The 15517-nt window shown below is 43.5% G+C and overlaps 1 protein-coding gene across 1 annotated transcript in view; it reads left to right on the top strand.

The window, feature by feature from the left end:
* Positions 1-3995: 3995 nt before the first annotated feature.
* Positions 3996-15517, top strand: part of hpse2 (heparanase 2) — a gene marked incomplete at both ends in the record, with an annotated part of 168878 nt that continues 157356 nt past the window's right edge. Inside the window, 3 exons of the mRNA XM_084452250.1 lie at positions 3996-4252; positions 8767-8921; positions 13291-13452. Coding sequence (XP_084308376.1) covers positions 3996-4252; positions 8767-8921; positions 13291-13452 — 574 coding nt within the window. The remainder of the gene's footprint in view (positions 4253-8766; positions 8922-13290; positions 13453-15517) is intronic.

The raw sequence follows: 15517 nt of genomic DNA, 5'->3' as shown, positions 1-15517 counted from the left end.
CAAATAGCGTTTTTTTTTACCTATTCTGCAGCACAGCTGAGTTTATATTAGAAAGTATAGCCAGCTAACAACCTACTTTGGTTTATTGAGGGAAACAAAACTCGTTTGAACTTGGAACTCATCAAAATGTCAGTGTTCAAAAATGATAAGCTACGTTCTGCTGCACTTGATCCATGACTAAAATACCACATTTAGGCATGAGAAAACCAGTACATACATGATAGTTTATTGGGTTAACAAACTGGGGACACAGTTTTGTCAGGTCTTTAGCTCCATGTTTAACACTTTCGTCAGCCCACATCTCGATATCCGCACCCACCACACGAAAACACGCTCCTGCTCTTCAAGTTCTCACACGTCCTCACTAACTACTCGGAAAAGCGAGTGTGAAACTTATGTTATTAAACCGTAATCTTTCCGTCACCAGTTGGAGACGGTAAACGTCCTCACACGTTAGAATCCCTGCCCACCAGAGTCCAATAGCCTATACAACTTTACTTCCCTTTTTCTTCTGGAGAAGGTTTAACTGTAATAAAAAACAACAACAATAAAACACACACAAAAACAAAACGCATTTTCTGAGAAACAAAGTGCCTCGAATTAATATCTCATCTTGTGTAAATGTTCGATATCAGGTCCTACTTGATATTTTAGTTGTGCATTAGGCCTACCTCTGAATAATAATATTGAACCACTACACGTGCGATCGGAGTCATATTTCACCATCAACATGTAACATTTATCAACCGAGCCAATTGGCTTGTGATGGTCCAAATGCACCTTATAATAGCCTTTAAACTCAAATCTGATTGGATGATTTCGAGACTATGCAGTGATCATATCTGGATTTAGATAAGGAGATGTGCACCAGATGTAACACACATACACACACACACACACACAAATACACACACGATATTTCAAGATAGGCTGTAAATAGGCTATACTTATAGCTTAATGATGATACTAATGACAATACAATTAGCCTATAATGCAAAAAAAACAGACAAATTAATATAAATTATAATAACGAACAATTGAAATTACAATAATTAGCATAATTGTTGCTGTAGCCTATTTTTTTATTGTACATACTCGTTTACAGTTTATTTGCCATTCATTTAATGTTGGAGCAGAGATAGGCTTATTTTGTTGTAGCTTATTCGATGCATGTCTATAACCTATAGGTCAATGTTTTCTCCGTTGATTGAAGATGCTGGATAACATTTACTCTTCATATTCCCTGAACAAACATGTACTGGACAGTAGTAGGTTTATATTACGAAGAGGATAGGCCTAGGCTATAGAAATAATGTTCTTTAGAAAATGTAACGATTTTAATGTTACACATGTGATTTTGCGATCACATGTGATCACATTTGTGATTTATATATATATATATATATATATATATATATATATATATGGCAGCATGTAGCCTACAGTAAGAACGGCAGTATCCCCTATATGCCTGCTAATACCAAAGCCTAAATAAAATGTTGCTTTAGCGATTTAGATTTTTTTGGACCGTGTTTTTTAGACTCCTTGTTCAAATGTGGAGACATGTCAAAATCATCTTGAGATTTCTAAATCATTTTAATAAAAGCTCATATGGAAAATACATAGGCCTACTCCTCATATCTAAATTAAAATCACATGCGAAGATATTTCCCGAATCACAAACACTTTAAACAATGTGTCCCTTGCCATATATACAGATCGACATCAAACAAGATCCATGATCTGCTAACTGCGAACTAAAAACTTGATTCGTTTGGTTCGTTGCCAAGACGCCCCTCTCTCTCTCTCTCACTCTCGCTCTCTCCACGGCAGGTAGGCTATAGGCCAGCGGGGCTGCGGCCCTCATATCAAAGGGAGGTCATCTTTACGGTGACGTGATGGATCAAGCGAAAATCCCACTGCGATGTGAGGCGCCGTTGCAAGAGGAGCATGGCTGGGATAGATCATCTTTCTGTTTCTACGGTGTTGTCTGGTCTCTCGTGAGATTCACGCTTTTCACATCATGCCTGCGTGATCACCTTAGTGTACAGCGTTTGACCTTTCAGTCCACGTGCAGGGCCTACTTTCTTCCCCACGAGGCCAATATTGCTTCTCATGCGTAAAATCAAATAGGTCATTTATTGGGGATTACATCTGTCATCTTCCCTTGTGATAATCCATATGTAGCCCATCCATCAGTCTGTTCTCTGACCTCGGACGTCTGGGATCGGTGCGTGTTTGTTAGGCCAAGTTAAGATTAAGTAATTGTTTTAAGGCTAGTTGCAGTGAATTTCCGCCTCTCTTTTCCAGTCAGTGATGCCACGCTATCCATCGATCAAAGAACATCTGAACGGCAACACCATATAAAACGTTTATGAGTATGTTGGGCTTGTTGGCTCCATTCGCCAAATAAATTGCCAGTATTTTATAATATCCAAGTCTCCCGCATATACAAAGTCTATAGACCCAAGGCAGCCCAGGGCAGCAGTGTTGTCCGAAGTCAAACTCTCTAGCCTAAAGGCGAAGCCCAATATTAAACAAACATTAAGTTAACATTTATTTTAACAAAGCTATTTGTTTCTGTGGGATAGTAATGAACTTTGTTATTTTGTTTTGTTATTTTTGTGACAACATAGCCTATCTTATTCGCCAACAGAATTTGACTAATTTATAGCCTAAGTAATTAAATTTTTTAAGTTCACATTTGTGAACTTGAGGTGTTGTAATTTCGATTGTTATGCAATAATAACATAACCACAAATATACGGTATTCATCTCTTCAACAGAAGGCCTATATATACAAGTATACTTATATTTTAATAGGTAGCCTACATTGAAAAGAAACAAATAACCTTCGCCCAACAGCATAGAGGATAACCCGTGCACTATCTTCGACCAACAGGCTCCTCTCAGTTATGTAGATTTCTTGATTTCGGTGAGAGATTTCCATCCGTCTTAATCTTAATCACAGCTCCACAGAGAACTGTCATGCAGGCCTACATTGACGATCCGTAGGCCTATACACGGGGTTGGAACCTATATAGCCTATAGTATACAGTAGGCTAGCTAGTAGCCTACGACAGCAAGGTGTTTGATCCCCGTCTCATTGTCACCAACAACTAATGTATGTGTTGAACAAACTGTTGCTATTCCTGTACAACTGTTAAATTATATAGCCTAACAAATGCAATAGGCTATCTGCCGATATTCCACTCTTTGAAAAAAAATGTTATTTTAACACATGCGTGTGTTTGGTTAAGGACAATATAACACAACGTGTTGTTTTTAACACATCTGTTCTAAGAGTGTACATTATTGTTTCTCCCATTTCATTGTATTTCCATAGGTTAAGTAGGCCTAATACGTTTTATGACATGAACCAACGTGCGTAATTGCTCCATTCGCTTTTGTACACTCATCAGACGATACCCTGCTATTTTACAAAATTGATTAGCCTACGCCTATAGAGTGTAGGGTAGGTAGCCTATGCTATTCTTTTTCAGAACATTCTAGTCATTGTGTGATCCGTGAACTGTATGATCACAGAAAGGAACGTGTGCCAAACAGGATGCTATTTCCATTTGCACATGTTCCTAATAGATAGATCCCGGTGAAAGCACTGTGCTCCCCTCTGTACCCCGGAGTGTGTGTGTGTGTGTGGGGGGGGGGGGGGTAACTGCGCACCCCCCAATCTTCCCTGTCCTAAAGCACCGCAGTGCATCCTGGAGGGGCGGTGCTGGCCCCTCTCCTCCTCCCAGCTCCTGGCTCTCGCTAGCGGGAAGGCCGTCCCGGGGCGTGCGCTCCTCTCTCTCCAGCTCCAAAAAACACGGAGGGGCGGAGGGGAGACGAGCACAGGAACGCAGGAGCAGATACATGCTGCTAGAGCAGAGAAGGACATCCGGACGGAAGGTAGCTTTTTCTCACCTTCCCCACAAGCAACACAGCAGGGTTCCCATAACGTGCAGTTGCTCCGTCTGGTGTCCGTTACCGGGAAGATGCCCAAGCCGTCGCCGTGCCCCTTCTCAGGCTCCTCTCTTTGGCTGGCATCAGTCGCTCTGATGGTGCAGTCTGTGGTCTCCTCTGCCTCTTATCGGAGACCTTTACCGGGCGGGAAGCGACCGGGGTTCATGGAGAGGACGTTGATTCTCCTGGACGTCAACACGCGCAGCCCGGTGAAGGTTCTGAACGACAACTTCCTCTCTTTACAGTTGGACCCGTCGATCATCAAAGACGGATGGCTAGATTTCCTGAGGTAGGCCTACATCATGTCCCCGTTTTATTAGTTTAGGTTATCATCGAATTGGTTTATCATCATGATTCACTCTCTTGCGCAAATCAAATATTTGAATAGTCCTTGGTATGGCTACAGAAGTCCACGCGTGGAGCGGTGCAAGCGTGGAGCTCAGCGTGTACAGATTCGCTTTACTAGGCTACATGAGGACCATCACTGGGATTACATGCAACAGAACCCTATTAGATCATTTAGGCTATTGGTGTTCCTTGGGCCTGTCTCTGATTGCCTCGAAGACGTTTCAAACTGTTCGAGAATATCGAGAATCACGGCCGGATGAGTCTTGGTTAAAAACATAAACTTTGCCATTTCAATCAAATAATCTTTACACGCGAGTAAGCCTAACCCTTCCTTCACAGCCGATTGCGTCATTATGTTGCGTAAAAGATATTCTTGCATATTCTACTCTATCCTTATGTAACGTCATAACTTGAGTGCAATAAGCTGGTTAAATCTGTTTCCATGCCTCTCTTATCCATGTCTCCGTGCCACGGTAAGTGAATGCGAAATGAAGAGGGAGATATGATAGAGTGAGAGAGAGAGAGAGAGAGAGAGAGAGAGAGAGAGAGAGAGAGAGATAGATAGATAGATAGATAGATAGGATATGCAGGGACATACTATAACAGGAGCTTAAAACAAAGATATTAAATCTTAAACCAACGCGATCTAATATTTCAACACAGTACAACTACATGATTTAACTCTAGTGAAACTAGAGAAACAATCTCTGAACACCTCCAAATTCGCACCATCTTTTGAATACACTTACTCCAGTCTCTAAAGTTATTGAGGACATTGCGGCCAGGTCTTACTTTCTATCAATGACCTACAAAAACAATCTTAAGTGTGCAGCTGGAAGTTGGCAGCTGCGTCAGACGCCTTTGTGCTAAAAACCATATGACATACAGAATGACTTACCTTTTCAAAAGTGTTTTTCCTTTCATTTTGTTTTATATTATGTCACTTTTCGGGAAAGGCCTCGCGCTGATGTGAACTTTCTCTGCGGATGTGTGTGAGCTCGCGCCTTGTTCACAATATTGTGGTCTGATGAACATGTACTGAGATTTTATTAACTTATGAGGCACTGCCACTTTCTACATCAGGTTGTCATTTATACACAGTTGTTCTTGTAGCCTATCATTAATTTTATATATAGGCATATATTTACGTTTCAAAGGAAAAGGGATGTAGAAATATTATCTTATGTAGGCTTTCAAGTAAATTAATGATATCATAGGTATCTATGATATAATCTATATAATACCTATAATAATGAGAACATCAATAATGAAAACAATTAAATAACTAAAACCAAAATAATAGTAGCAATTATCCTACTGCAACTACTACTAGCCTACACATAATAGTAATAATAATGATAATAATAATATGCCTGATAATAACAATAGGCATAATAGTTATAACAACAATAATAATTACACAAAATAACAAAAAGGATTGATGGTGTTATGACTACTACTAATAATAACAAAATCATCATCATCATATTTGAGCATATACCGCTTTACAATTTATCCTCTGCAGGATCGAATGAACCAGTTTCCCAATTTTTGTTTCAGAGATGATTTTGATCCAAATGCAGATAACAGGCTACAGCTAAACTTTAATTTGTCGGTTTTTTGTCGGTACTATTAATGTGTAGTATGCATTGCTGTGTGTTTCATATGAATATAGTTTAGTGGAAAAGGCCTACCGATACTAATAGTTGAAGCTCTGGACATGCGCTTCGACGGCCTGTAGGCTACTAAATGTTGAGATCTTGCCATTTTCTTTTATGCTCATATTGTTTAAAATCGCAAATCAGTTTCTGACATCTTATCGAGCTCTCTCAAATTGATTCCCTTTGGCTAGGCCTATCACTGTGAAAAGTGTTCCAATTCAGTCAACTTGAGGCTTGTCATTCTTTTAATACAAATCCTACGCTTGATCTTGAGAAACTGTTCACGTGGGAAATTGCTCTTGTCACGTTTCCTTCAAGTGCGCCTATACATAATAACGAACACTTATACTGTCATATTGAGATTGTGAAACTTGTGAAAACAGTAGTAGTGGTCAGAAGTCCACCTTCTGGATACCTTTTGGATACAGTCAGCTATGGACTTGAACGAGACATCTTAACCATAGTGCTTTGTGACTGACAGCCAGGGTCAAGGATTAGGGTAGGTTAACCGAAACTTGGGTCAAAGAAGGAGAATCATTCTTACTCTTGAACTGTTTTTCAACTGCCAAATAGAGGACCCGAGAGGGTTATACAAGCATTTTGCAATGGAAAATCTGCCATAGCTTTCAAGGAACAATGAAGCAAATACTTGCTTTCACTGGCTTCATTGTTTAAGAGACAGATACTAAGAGGAACGTATTTAACGACTCAATCTGACGGCTGGGTTGTTATAGGCCTATACACCTATAGGCACACTATGCTATACTTATATGCACACTATGATAAAACAGTGTCTGTGGCCAATCCCTCAAACTACTCCCTTTGCAATGGAGTTGAAGTCTATATTTTTGTTTAACTGTTCTACATATGAATATAATTGGATAAGTATTAGAGCCTATCTTTGGTCTGGCACTTTGCAGTGGGAGCTGGAAGTTTGATTTCAATAGTCTACTAGGCCTACTCTGAAGTTGGACTACTATTTTCATCATTTATCCACAAAACAGTTCTGTTATATCTGATATAAAATCTGATATTTTATGCAAAATATATAAAAATGTATCATAAGGATACATAGAGGAGCCTAAGACTCCCCCCAATATGTGTATAGGCTATGATTTTAGTATATGTTAGTCATATTGAACTTGGATTTGGAAAATAACAGCACTCACTTCTGATTTCTCAGGCTTCTTTTATTAAGGGCAGACAGAACGTTTCTTCAGCATCACATCTGATCATATTGAACTCTAATAGCATTTAAGTTGAAACAAACAAACAACTTTGCTAATATTAATGCAAAATAATAAACAAATTTGAAAGGGGGCCTTCCCCACCCTGAGGGCAAGATGTCTCCCTTGGTGGGGAAGATGCCCCATGAAAATATAGTGCAAATGATCTGCATGGTGTTTCAAATTCAAACTCCACAAATGCTTATTAATAACATGTATCACAACATTTAGCCAGCTTAAGTTAGGCTGAAGCTAGTTATGTAAGTTAGGCCAAGGCTAAACAAGCTAGAGGCAGTCAGGCCGGCAGTGGTAAGGATATTAATGAACAGCCTTACTAAAGCTGTGCCTTTCTGTCTGTCTGTTTGTCTGTCTGTCTGTCTGTCTGTCTGTCTGTCTGTCTGTCTGTCTGTCTGTCTGTCTGTCTGTAGCCCGAATATCTCCACAAGTGCCTACTGTCTGAAGTTGATATGCAGGAGTTGTATTTCTCAGAACCCAAGGGTATGCATGTGTTGCCTGTGAAGTGGTTTGAATCAGTGGTTCTTGACATGTGCTGTCCGGTAAAAAGTTCAGTGGGGCATGATACACTCCCGTCCAGTGCTACGGTCATCCCATATAGGGTGTGATGCCCAGTTTTGCATGCCTGCCGAGAATTGCATGCACCTCGCCGTCTCAGTGAGATGAGTCGGTTAGAAAACCAGCTCACTAGCTAGTTATTAACCACTATGTGATTTATTTCTCTATGAACCAAGTGGTTTTATCATGTTTTACAGTAGCTAGCTAAATAAAGTAACTCGCTTTATGTCCCGCCACAGACTCATAATGAACCAAAAATGTCTTTCCCAGTCCCACTTATGCTAACAATGTGATCACAACAGTAAGACAACTAACATCTGGCTACAAAAGAATAACGCACAAAACAACCACGACGGGGATTGAAGGGGGAATGCAACTAGGCTATGTTATGGCAAGTGATTAGGAATGGGCATACATTTTAAAGCTAAATATTATCTACAGTCAGATCAATATTTGGTTGTTCAACACTGTTGACGCTGAGTTATTTCTTCTTCAGTTTTGGATGCATGCGTTTCAGTTTTATGTGTAATGTAACCCATATCAGGTGTCGTAAGTGTATGTTTGTTTGTGGGTATGCCCATGTGTGTTTGTATTAGTGTGTGTGTGTGTGGTATTTCTGGAGGGGGTGGAGGTGTTATAATTGCCTTTTAAACAAGACATCTGTCTCACTCTCTTAAAGGGGCCATGCCATCAAAAATGCAGACAGACAGACAGACAGACAGACAGACAGACAGACAGACAGACAGACAGATAGATAGATAGATAGATAGATAGATAGATAGATAGATAGATAGATAGATAGATAGATAGATAGATAGATACTTACCTCAGGGGGGCATCTTGGGATACCCTACCCTAACTGTAACTGTGGTAACTACGTTTTCCAGACAGCAAAGTATCAGAGGGAATCAGGTGTCAGAGTTGTTTAGACTATTGGGTCTTCAGAGTGAGTCCTTAATATGGTTGCCACGCCTGTTTCCTGTCTGCCCCGGCAGCTCCAAGCGCCTGGTGACCCTGGCCCGAGGTCTGTCCCCCGCCTACCTGCGCTTCGGGGGGAAGAGGACAGACTTCCTGCAGTTCCACAACCTGAAGAACCTGGCTAAGTTCCGGGGGCCCGGTCCAGACTACTACCTGAAAAACTACGAGGACGGTGAGAGAGGCCGGCCATCACATTCTGATTTTTTTTTTTTTTTTACTGTGTACTGTATATTTAAACTTTATGTTGTTGTTATGAGTATTGTTTTGTTGTTCTCTCCTGGAGGGCCCTGGATGACTGTGAGGGTGATGTGAAAACATGTACAGTGATGACAACGCGGCATAGTTAAAATAAATCCCTTCTTCCCAACAGTACTAAAAAGGAATACGTTTCTGATTGCTTTTAACTTCTGGAAGCGACTTGGATCTACAGACTGAACTAGAATTTACTAAGTATAATTTTCTTACTGTAATAGGTAGTGCTAAGTGCTAGTCGTCAGTGCCATTGTGAAGCTGTTTTGATAGTCGATTCTATTGTGAGAGTTAGTTTTTGAGATAGACTAATTGCCCTGGTGACTGCCCTGAGGGAATGGCCTACTCTCCTGGCAGACGATTCAACAGGCCTTAAACACTGCTGCCCTAGACGACGACAGCCAGAAGGCGACAGTTCCCTCCGGTGTGCGACCGAAGACTAGGGTGACCAAAGCCACTGGGCAACTTATTCAAGAGCGACTTTGCCAAAAAAGACTATGTCAGGAAAATAGAATGTCTACATTTACTTCTGTACCTTTTTTGTTATCACTATGTCTTTGCATCCTACTCCAGTTGTGTCCTCTCTCCGGGGGTCACGCAGACACTGGGTCACCCCCAGACTCCGTAACCCCTCTAACCTCATCTATCCTACTGTCTCAACTCATAGAGAGCACATGGTAACAGGAGGACTTTGGAATTGCCAGTCGGCGGTGCCCAAAGCTGAGTTTATCTCAGGCTATGCATCCTCGCTCTCCCTCAACTTTCTTGCTCTCACCGAGACATGGATCACACCAGAGAACACTGCCACACCCACAGCTCTGTCAGATGTGTATTCTTTCTCCCACACTCCCAGAGCTGTGAGGCGAGGTGGTGGTACTGGCCTGCTCATTTCCCCAACATGGAAATACTCTCTCTTCTCTATTCTACAGCTTTCCCCACCCTCTTTTGAACCCCTGCTGTCTCTGTCACGTATCCAATCAAGCTCACCATTGCTGTTGTGTATCGCCCACCAGGCCCCCTTGGTGAGTTCATGGAGGAGCTTTATACACTAGTTTCGCACTTCCCTGATGATGGGTCTGCACTCATCCCTCTCAGCGACTTCAGCATCCAGAGTGAGAAAGTGGAACCTCTTGTCTCTTTCCTCTCCTCTTTTGATCTTCACCTCTCTTCTTCTCCTCCTACTCACAAAGCCGGCAACTAGCTGGATCTCATCTTCACTAGACACTGTTCCACCCCTAACCTCTCTGTCAGTCCCCTCCATCTCTCTGACCACTATTTCATGTCTTACTCCCTCTCCCTCCACTCTTCCCCCATAATTCCTCCTCCTACCCACATGGTTACTACCCGTAGCCACCTCCGCTCGCTCTCCCCTACTGACCTTTCCTCAGCCGTTACCTCTGCCCTCCCTGCCCCTGAATCCTTCTCTCTACTGCCACTGATCTTCTCCTCTCTACTCGTTCCTCTTCTTGGACAATCTCTGTCCCCTCACCTCCAGGCCAGCACGCCCAACTCCACCTGCCCCATGGCTGTCGGACTCAGTGCGTACTGATAGACAGCCTGAGAATAGCTGAACGTAAATGGAGAAAAGGCAGACTCGGCAGACCTTCTTAATTTCCAATCTCTTCTTTCCGCATTCTCCTCCTCCCTATCTGTTGCTAAAGCTGCTTTCTTCTGCTCTTAAATTCTAACCTCTGCTTCCACTCCTAAAAAACTCTTTGAAACCTTCTCTTCACTACTCCAGCCCCCACCTCCTACTCCCAACTTCTCCCTTCTCCCTGATGATTTCAGCAACTTCTTTTGACAAGAAAGTTAACCATATCAGATCCTCTTTCTCCCATCCCCTGCTCCGTGCACCAACCTCACCTCCCCACCCTCTCTTCCCTCTCCGCTCTTCCCCTCCTCTCCACGTCCCACCTTATCCCACTTTTTTCCGCTCTCCCCCAACGAGGTCCTCAACATTGTAACATCTCCCCGCCCCACCACATGCTCCCTAGACCCTGTTCCCTCAACTCTCCTTCAGTCTGTTGCACCCGAACTCCTTCCCTTCCTAACCCACCTCATCAACACATCTCTTGCATCAGGATGCTTTCCCTCAGCCCTACCTGACGGGCCGCTCCTACCTAGGTGACATGGAGAGGGTCGTGTTGGAAACGTGTAGTCTGACTATGGGGGTTCCACAAGGGTCTGTCCTGGATCCTCTCCTTTTTTCCCTCTACACTACATCTCTGGGCTCTGTCATTCGCTCGCATGGCTTCTCCTATCACTGCTATGCTGATGACACCCAACTGGTCCTGTCATTTCCCCCTTCTGATACACAAGGGGAGATGCGCATAGCTGGGTGCTTGGCTGACAGCTCGGAGTGGATGACAACACATCACCTCAAGCTCAATCTGGACAAGACTGAGCTGCTGTTCCTCCCGGGGAAGGGCTGCCCGCACCGGGACCTGGCCATCACCATTGAAGACACAGTGGTGACCCCGACTCGGACTGCGAGGAATCTGGATGTGACTCTGGATGACCAACTGTCGTTCTCTGCACATATCACATCCGTCACACGCTTCTGCAGATTCATACTCTACAACATCAGGAGGATTCGCCCTTTCCTCACTGATGAAACAGCGCAGGTGCTCATCCAGGCCCTGGTCATCTCCCGCCTGGACTACTGCAACTTCTTCCTTGCTGGGGCCCCAGAGTCAGCCATTAAACCTCTGGAACTTGTCCAGAAATCTGCTGCTCGCCTGGTGTTCAACCACCCCAAGTTCTCCCACACAACTTCCCTCCTCCGTTCCCTACACTGGCTCCCTGTAGCGGCTCGCATCCAGTTTAAAGCTCTGGCGCTAGCCTACAGGGCAATGAAAAGAACAGCCCCCTCCTACCTCCAGGCCATGGTCAAACCATATACCCCCTCCCGACCGCTACGCTCTGCTACCTCAGGGCGACTGGTTGCCCCATCACTCCAAGGCCCCTGCCCCTGCCCACAGCTCTTCTCTGTCCTGGCCCCGCAGTGGTGGAACGAACTGTCCACTGACGTCAGGACAGAGTTGCTGTCCACCTCAAAACTCATCTCTTCAAGAAGTACTACTGTTGGCTTTTGGCATTCTTCTTCTGTTGCTCTGCGTTGTGTATTTTTTGTAAGCCTTGATAAGAGTTGCAGCACCATCTAATTATGAACCACGATGTTAATAGCCTTCTTGTTGTGATAGTCATTGATGAAATCACCCGACACAGGATTGGAAGCGGCGACAGATGACAGATTTATTGTACAAAGATACAATCACATTGACTGGGATGTTTCCCTAGTCTCTCTCTCTCCCTGCTTCTCTGCTGGCTGTGGCGTGAAGTCGTGGCCTTTGACTTCCCTCCCTGCATGGTGTTATCAGCGTTCCTGCCTGCTGGGAACAGTGAATCTGTCCGGCTGAGTTGCCTACCGTTTCCAAATCGAAGTCTCAAGGTTTGGTTGAGACGTTAAATAGTGCTCTCTCGGCCCACCCCCCACGCCTAGGCCTGCCCGTTTAGGGCCTAGTGAAGCTAGATTGGTGGAGGAGTGACCATACAGATGTGTCGCCTGTCACCCTAACATGATATCTTAATCACCATTGGTTGTCAGTCTAGGTTGTGTTTATAGTGTCCCTTAGAGATGTGCCATTGAGTGTGTGCCCCCAGAGGAGAGGCCCCCCCCTGTGGCCTAAGTGTGATCTCTTGACACCCACTACCCTGAACGGCCACAGCAGCAGCAGCATCAGCTGTCTCCCTCACTCTATCGACTACAGTGTCCACGTGAAAACAAACAGACACATTAAATCAAATACATAGCAGTAATACTCTGTAGATGTTAGAGACATTTCTCCCTAGATTCTTCACTACAACGATCCATCCTCTTAAGCCCCTATTGTATATTAGATTGCTATTCTTGCACTTTGCCTTCAGCACTAGATTATGCTCTTAGTCACTTGTTTTAGAAAGGAGATTTATTTGTGAGTTCTGGCACGTAGTAGTACATTGGCTTTTCCTACGTTAAATGCAATTATTGTTAGTTGCTTTGGATAAAAGCGTCTGCTAAATTACTGTAATGTAATAATGTAATGCAATGTTTCTTGTTTTCTCAGAATCAGGGATTGCTTTACCATGTGTCATGACATCATTACTTATTTCATCTGAAGGATCACAGGAAAGTGTCTTGTTGGGAGCACTCTGAGGAGATTCAGGAGTGCACGTGTGTGTGTGTGTGTGCGTGCGTGTGTGTGTGTGTGTGTGTGTGTGTGTGAACCCCTTCTCCTCTGTTTCCCACTCAGACATAGTGCGAAGTGACATCGCCCTGGACAAGCAGAAGGGCTGTAAACTGGCCAACCACCCAGACATGATGTTGGAGCTGCAGAGGGAGAAAGCTGCTCAGATGCAGCTAGTTCTCCTCAAGGAGCAGCTCTCTAACCTCTACAGTAACATCACAATAACAGGTAGGAGATCACACACACACACACACGCACACACACGCACACACATGCACACACATGCACAAACATGGACACACACTTCTTGTGTAACCCAAGTTGTTGTGCACATGGACATACACCTACACATTCACACACAAACACACACTCATTCACGAACATGGACACACACCTCTTGTGTAATCAGACTTGTTGTGCACATGGACACACACATACACATACTCCCACACACACACACAAACACACACTCATTCACACACACACACACACACACACACACACACACACACACACACATACACACGTGCACACGCACACACACACATGCACACACACATGCACGAACATGGACACACACCTCTTGTGTAATTAGAGCTGTTGTGCACTTAACCTAAACCAAGAATATTTCTCTCTCGCTCTCACTCTCTCTCTCTCTCTCTCTCTCTCACACACACACACACACACACACACACACACACACACACACACACACACACACACACACACGAACATGGACACTCCCCCCCACCCCCCCCACACACACACATTCTGTTTGAGCAGGGCTATGTAAATCCTCAGCTGTCAGAGAGAGTATGTACAGTAAGGTATAGAGAGAGGAAGAGATGGAGAGATGGAGAGATGGATGGAGGGATGGAGTGCAGAGGAGGGTAAGAGTTAGAAACCCCCACCATCTCTATTGGTGAGCTCTAACTGATCCTGACTGCAGAGAGAAAGAGAGAGCTGTATTGTGTGTGTGTGTGTGTGTGTCTCTGTGTGTGTGTTTGTGTATGTTTGTGTATGTGTGTGTGCGCGCGTGTGTGCATGTGCATGTGTCGAGGCATTTGATTGATTTTCATTTGATTGATTTTCCATTAATGTACTCAAGTGAACAAAAGACCAGACACATGCACTCATAGACCTCAAGGGGGGTGAGAGATGCTGCCCTCTTCACCTCTCTCAGAGAAGTGCCTTTTTTCTGCAAGCTAAACCTTTTTTATAAATAAATTCTTGTTGTGCAGAGGTTGCCCTGCCTAACAGATTTAGATTGAATCGAAATATCAGGTTGGAAAATAAAGTGTTACTCCCGGGTGATGCCCTACCTACCCTCTCTCGTTTTCCTAGCAAACAAATGCACGTGCACTTGATAGTTGTGAGAGTTAGTCAATCAGTTGAATAAGGTCCAGTCCCAATGTACACCCTTACGGACTCACAGACTTTGAGGCATGTTCACGCTAAGTGCGCGAGGGCTTAGAGGTGTCCCACTGTCAAATCCTCAAGTGTATGAGGGCTCTCTGGCAGACATTTTGAGCCCTTAATGCTCCTTTACCATAAATCTGCATTTCTGCAGACTTTGCCTAAGGGAATTACCCACAGTTTATATCGTTGTGACGTGAAACACGGGGTTACCTGAAGAACAGCCAATAAACAAGCACGGACAGATCAACCAACCCTAATGTTCATGTTACAAAACAAAATATGTTTTCATGTTTTCAGCTGGACTTGTTTATCTGCACAAGTAGCCTTATAATTATTTGGGTTTCAATATTTGTATGTATAGGTTATCAACCCCATGGGTTTGTATAATTTGATTTGTTAGAAAATGTGTAGGCTATAAATTACATTGATTTCTGTTGCTCTAAATCATATGATTTCCCAGTTAAAAGCTGCATGACATTAATCATCCATCTTGGTGCAGTGTTCTTTGAATTGAGATTTCCAACATGAACAGGAAGTTCGCTTAAGACCACAAAATGAAATGATTTCAACAAGTTGAACAGAAATGTTTTGAGGGTAACACAGAGGGTTGTGATAATGTAAAGGTGATTTTACTCAGCCCAAAATTAATTTACCTGTAGCCTACAAGAAAAACATCACGTAAAATTGAAAAGTAAAATATAAAGTCCCACACCCACAATAGTAAGAAATATATTTTGATGTCGCAAGTGCTGTCCCATTACTTTTTATGCCATTTCGAGTCCTTGCAGCCTCTCACACTCAACCACTTTGCCAGGTGACGTCAATAAGTCTGTGAGGGCTCAGGGCCTGAGGGTTTAGTGTGGATATTGGGACT

The sequence above is a fragment of the Borostomias antarcticus genome, assembly GCF_949987555.1.
Source record: "Borostomias antarcticus genome assembly, chromosome: 17".
Classification (NCBI taxonomy): Eukaryota; Metazoa; Chordata; class Actinopteri; order Stomiiformes; family Stomiidae; genus Borostomias; species Borostomias antarcticus.
Note: the sequence above shows the minus strand (reverse complement) of the source record. Positions and strands in the feature narration are given on the sequence as shown.